This window comes from Chiloscyllium punctatum, chromosome 9 (genome assembly GCF_047496795.1).
Source record: "Chiloscyllium punctatum isolate Juve2018m chromosome 9, sChiPun1.3, whole genome shotgun sequence".
Taxonomy (NCBI): Eukaryota; Metazoa; Chordata; class Chondrichthyes; order Orectolobiformes; family Hemiscylliidae; genus Chiloscyllium; species Chiloscyllium punctatum.
In genome coordinates, this window is record NC_092747.1 from 78,455,210 (window position 1) to 78,461,334 (window position 6,125).

Here is a 6,125-nt window from a genome sequence, read left to right on the forward strand (position 1 = left end):
CACTTCCAAGGAATGGTGACTGAAAGATGTCATGATATTTCCATGCACCCAGCAATCTAGCAGGAAGTCATTTTTGGGCATGTGCCAAGGTTTTTGAGGGCCTCATGTGATGCCAGGGTGATCTTGTTGCTGTCCCAATCTGTCCACTTAGTTACTCAAATTATCTACTTAAAGCTGTCAAGTGGACGGCTTGATAACTCAGCTTTGGTAAAAACTTCTTAGGGGTGAGAGTACAAGTCACTGTTGAGTTGATGCCCTTTTGCCTGATTGCACACTGGTCCCATTTTCAAACACACCACCACAGCTGCAACATTTCTTCCTGGTTTCAGCCATTTCCATTTTAAGTGGTAGTCCAACAGGCCGTGCTTGTAGTATCTATTTCTTCCAAAGGTGTTAGTTGCATATCTTTCCTTCATCAAATCCCTGAACATGCATGCAGGCAATGAAAGGCAGTACTAGTTGCACACTTGAATAATTTCAGAAAACAGTTACTGTGAGTTTGGCATGTTGCCTACCTTGCACTTATAGTCTTGTGTAATCTTTGGACTTTCTCCCCCCTCCCAACTCCCATATCATCCCACACCTACAGTGCATCCCCATTACATCCATCCAAATTTCTAAAACAGCCAAGTTTGCACTTAACATTTGTATATTTTGTATAAATTTGTTTTATGCCTAATCCTATATTCTGAGTTGACAAACTATAACTGTGAATAAGGATGTTTTCAAATATATTAATGGTGCCTGTAAAGTTTAATAAAACACTAACCAATATTTTCATGAGTTGCAAGAAAAAAAAACTTTACATGGTGACTATGATAACTTTACCTTAAAGGGTCCCAAAGTTTGAATGCTGCTGTTCCTGATGGTGGGACTACCAAAAATGATTTGAGTTCCCAGCTGTTGTCCACTATTCCCTCCTATAGCAAATTTAAATGAACCTCAAGCATCTAAAGAATTGTGTATTTAATAAATTCATGATAAATTCAACAAAGAATATGAGTCAGTCCATTGTGTTAACTCTGGTTATCAGAAAGAACTACCAATTCAAGTTACTCCCCTGCTCTTTTCCTATGTCCCTGGAAGTGGACATCTAATTCTATATTACTGCTACCAAGCAGCAATCATTACCCCCAGGCAAACTATAGATACAAATATGTAAACATCCAATATTTCAATAAACCTTGTTAGTCTTTTTAAGCCTGTGTAGTATTGCCACTTCAAGTCCGCAGATATAAAATTATAGAATTAACCTATGCAGTCACATTGTAACCTCTATCTCCGAGGAATGTGAGATTTGTACACAGATTTTCTGGACAACATCAGTGCACCACAAGAGCCTCTCTCATCCTTGAAGGTAACACTGTGACTGTCTTAAAAGTAGGTTTTGTATGCCAATGTCTATCATACGCACTTAGGTAATGAAGGCAACAATGGGTATATTTTTAAATGTAGTAATAAGACAAATTATGTACTTTTTATTTTGAACATGATTGATTTATAAATTTAAAGTTATAACATGACTAAAAGCAGGCTAAAGAGCTCAAGTTGTAAACCTTATGTTATTGGTAGCACAATTTGTAACATGTATTTTGCATTTTTATGATGCTTTATTTGGAGCATATCATTCTTGCAAGTTTTGAGCATATAACATTTGATGGCAGACAAAGATGAAATGTACATAATAATAATCTCTCAATGATCTAAATATCCAAAGAACTAGTGAAAATTTAGTTCTTAGTGTTAAACAAGATGAATTATTACTAGACAGAGAGGTAATAAAGTAAATCAAAGGTTTACTCAAATATTTAATAAACAATCATAGTTGTGACTATTATGGCAGCATGATGGCTCAGCAGTTAGCACTACTGCCTCACAGTACCAGGGACCTGGGTTTGATTTCAGATTGGAGTGACTGACTCTGTGGAGTTTGCACATTCTGTATCTGTGTGGGTTTCCCCTGGGTGCTCCAGTTTCCTCCCTCAATCCAAAAATGGGCAGGCTAGGTGGATTGGTTATGTGAAATTTCCCACAGTATGCTGGGATGTGCAGGCTAGGTGGATTAGCCATAGCAAATGCAGGGTTACAGAGGTGGGGTGTGATGCTTTTTGGAGGGGCAGTGTGGACTTAATGGGCTGAATAGCCTGCTGTTGCACTGTGGGTATACTTACGTCTTTCAACTAGGATAGCTGACTTTTTCTGATTATTTATCATTGCCACTGTTGGGTATTGCACAATGAAAGCTCAGAGTACTGCATTCACTTGACTCCATCAATCCCCAATCTGTTGCTTTCACCCAGGAATCTTGATTCCTCTTTGGGATTAGAATCATCCATATTCTTGTGAAAAGAGATTGCATCTTATAAATGCTGTTCACATTTTTCTATTTATAGAAATATTCCAGAACAGAAATAGGCCATTTGGCATAGAATTTTACAATTTAGAAGGAGGCCATTCTACCCATTGTGTCCATTTTTCAGCACCTGCCTCCTACTTTTGCTGATTACAGTACTTCAGGTCCAAATCCAGGTTCCTTTCAGATGAGTTGAGGTTCATAGACTGCATTAGTGCCTCAATGAAGCACTTAACTATACCAACTTGATGCAGCTGCACCATTAGCCCTTGTCTAAGCAATTTGAGTGCTACAGTAGAATCCAATGATAAAGATGTTCTAATATTCCAGAACACCAGGATTTGGATTAGTTTAGTTATTGTTCAATATTCTAGTGATTGTAAAGCTCCAAAATTCAAGTATTAGTAGAGACGAAGTTCAGCTGACTGTTCACATATTGAACATTTCTAAATTACCATTCGCACTCGAATGTGAACATTTTGCGCCATAACTAATTGTGTCCAAATTTGATGCAATCTACCCGTTGAGTAGATTTCAGGGCCAGTTACATTTACATCTTTTTAAATATTGTACGGATGAGGGAAAAAGGGCAGATAACCCTCCCTCTCCGTAGACAAGCTAGATTTCGGTTTTTGACTGTTTTCTCGGATATTGCTGATTATATTTGAAAAAACGTGAAGTGTGCTTTTTTGCGGATACTGCAAGCAATGTAAATTCCAGTAAATGTACCAGACATGTCTACGCATAGACACTGAGTGCGGGGCGGGATACTTTATAATGAAATCTACAAACGCGTGTTTTTTAAAAATAAAAATCATTAATGGATGTGTGCGTTTACTGTCCGCCCCTAGTTGCCCTGGAGAAAGTGGTGGTGAACTGCTTTCTTGAATTATTATAGTTTATTCGAATTATCGGTACATAAATGGTTCAAAACTCCCATTCAAAGAAGGGGGAGGGGTGGGGTGGATTGGCAATGGGTATTAGTGTGGAAACATTTACCTAAATAACCAAGACCTTTCTATAAAACAACAGGAGAGTCGCATTTCTGCTGAGGCTAGGAATTTGCCGATGCTACGAAGCGACACCCTCCCCACTCTCCTCAAAATGATCGTCATCACAAGGTTGCTACACTCCACAGCTGAAGGGTTGGTCAAGTTTCTGAATGAAAGGTTTAACTGCACAGTCATGAAAGACCGAGAATAACTGAGAACACATCATTAAAGCCTAAAATTCTCTGATCTTTCAAATGGCACTTTTGCATCCCAATGACACACCTCAACGTGTGAGAATTCGGATCCAGATCGATTTGGGAGTTAGCGGTCTGGTTAATATACATGTAGTTGCAAATACTTTGAACACTTTTGATACTAAACATCGAGAATATCTAAAAAAAAACAAAAACACCGGGGTCCTGTTGGTTCTTCTAAAGACGTTAAAGGTTTCTTATTGTGTAACTGTTGCGATGCCATTCAGTGAAAACGAAGGCTGAAAAGTTGAACATTTTTTTCCGTCTTGAGCTCATTGCATCTGTTCTCAAGACTTCGCAGAATTCGTCCAGGCCGGTTATCAGTTTCCCCGGTGGTTTTTACACTGAGGTTCCTCGAACACTCTTGGTAGGGGAGGGGTATTTACCTCATACAGTTAAATCATCAGAGCGAGCTCGACTGCTGCTTTTGCTCAATCTGCTGAGGGGCCGTGTATCCGCCAGGCTCTCATTGGCTGCTGTCAGAGGTTCCAATTCGCTCTTCTCTCCCTCTTCCTCGGGTTCTGCGAGCGGGACAGGCTCGGGCTCGGGATCGGGCTCGGGCTCGGGCTCAGCCTGTACCGCCGGTTCAGCCTGCTGCTCGGGATCAGCATCTTCATGTTGTTGGTAGGACAGCAAAGTCTCGTTATGAATCTTTACCAGGTTATCTACCGGGCCAACACCCTTTGCTTTCTCCGGATAGGTGATGGACGGCACCGAGCTCAGGTCTACCCCAGCTGCTGTCAGTTGGAAGAAAGCGGGAGTAGGTTTGTCCTCTTGCAGGAGCTTGTACCCTTTCGCTTTCGGTACCGAAGCAACATCAATGGAATGGTATGGCTTGGGTTCTGGGTAGGCTTCAGGCTGCTGGCCAGGCTCTCGGAAAGCAAACCTGATCTTCTTCCAGCCCAGGTGACTTACCTCCACGAAATTCAGGAAGAGGGACACCGAGGCTACGGCCAGCATGAAAATCACAAAGATCGTCTTCTCCGTTGGCCTGGAGACAAAGCAGTCAACAAAGTTGGGGCAAGGCCACCTTTCGCAGCGATACAGGGGCAAGATGCGGAACCCGTACAGGAAGTACTGACCAACCACAAAACCCACCTCAAAGATGGTTTTGAAAATGATGTGGCAGATATAGGTCCTCAGCAGGGTCCCCTCCAGGCGAAATCTCTTGTTGGTCTTGCCGATGTCTTTCAGAGCCTCTTCAGGAGCTAAGAGGAGCCTTTCAGTGTTCATGTGCTGCTGTCTGTCCCCTTCTTCCCTGTCCTTTCTCTTCTCTTCCATCCTGACATGGTGCACCGCATGGCCCACATACACCAGGGACGGCGTGGATACGAAAATGATCTGCAGTACCCAGAGGCGGATGTGCGAGATGGGGAACGCTTCATCGTAGCAGACGTTTTCACAGCCCGGCTGCTGAGTGTTGCAAACGAAGTCAGACTGCTCATCCCCCCACACGAACTCGGCCGCCGTGCCAAGGATAAGGATGCGGAAAATAAACAACACTGTCAGCCACACTCTCCCGATCACAGTGGAGTGCTCATTCACTTCCTCCAAAATATTCCCAAGGAAACTCCAATCACCCATTGCTCACCTGTTTTAAAGAAAACAATACATTTGGTTTGAATGAAAGGACGGTGGTGTGGGGAGGGGGAAGGGGTGGTAATTCAGTTAATTTTACTTCACTGCAAACGATGCATTATCTCGCAATCAAAAATCTGTCGCGCCCGCTCCTGCACTTGGTTTCCCACACTTCCGCAAGCAAGTTTATTTTTAAGACAAAATAAATTAATTCCAAAAGCCCGAACAAACAACACACAAACCACAACTGGAAACATAGCGCTTTCCAACCGAACACCTCCTCGAAGTTAATTTCACCACCATTAGTTTGGCACCTTGCCGATGTAAAGGCAATTTGAACTTCAAACTCACTGGTTGCTGGGATCCTGGGACACAGTTTGGGGATTGATACGGGCTGATCTCGCACAGCTCGAAAACGGTGGGCTCTGAGCATTCGGTATTTAGTTTCAGCAATATTTAAACCGTGCAGCATACAGCAGGAGACCTGTGGGGTCACGCCCAGCAACAGTTCACATGACCCTTGTTGAAGGCATGGTCCACAGAAATGTATGTGTCCCCATTTGCAAAACCATCCTGCAGTTTTACAAAGTGAGCATATACCCAGGTTAAAGTTGAAAAGGACACACCAACATATTGCACATGCAAATATGTTAATACATATATTTGATTTACACACCTAGATACCGTCCCCTATGGAATGCCTTATCCAGTCACATCATATTCTAAACACAACTGCATATTCGGTTTCACGTCAAGTTGAAAAAAAAACTTTACGCGGCTCCAACTAGCTCAAACATATTTGAAATGATTTCGAAGTCCCCGGGCTGGAAATCTGAAACAATACGGAAAACTGCTGGAGAACACTGGGTTAGTTACTGGACCCGAAACGTTGACTCCGCTTTACTCCAACAATTTCTATTTTTGCTACAAACTCACTTTACCGTGCAA

At 42.3% G+C, this 6,125-nt stretch overlaps 1 protein-coding gene across 3 annotated transcripts; it reads right to left on the reverse strand.

Moving 5' to 3' along the window:
• Window positions 1-1,458: 1,458 nt before the first annotated feature.
• On the reverse strand, window positions 1,459-5,924 carry gja8b (gap junction protein alpha 8 paralog b). Of its 3 annotated transcripts, none has more exons than XM_072577871.1 (2): window positions 5,854-5,924; window positions 1,459-5,190 (listed from the first exon to the last, which is right to left on the reverse strand). In XM_072577871.1, exon 2 carries the CDS (start codon window positions 5,181-5,183, stop codon window positions 3,987-3,989), a length of 1,197 nt encoding a protein of 398 aa, XP_072433972.1. In that variant the 5' UTR covers window positions 5,184-5,190; window positions 5,854-5,924; the 3' UTR covers window positions 1,459-3,986. The 3 variants fall into 3 exon arrangements, with proteins under 3 accessions (XP_072433972.1, XP_072433971.1, XP_072433970.1); XM_072577870.1 differs by lacking the exon at window positions 5,854-5,924 and adding an exon at window positions 5,420-5,475; XM_072577869.1 differs by lacking the exon at window positions 5,854-5,924 and adding an exon at window positions 5,529-5,628 and having other exon boundaries at window positions 1,460-5,190.
• Between the last annotated feature and the right edge of the window lie 201 nt (window positions 5,925-6,125).

Coding starts and splice junctions, on each gene's coding strand:
- gja8b (XM_072577871.1), bottom strand. CDS start 5,183: ATGGGTGATTGGAGTTTCCTTGGGAATATTTTGGAGGAAGTGAATGAG.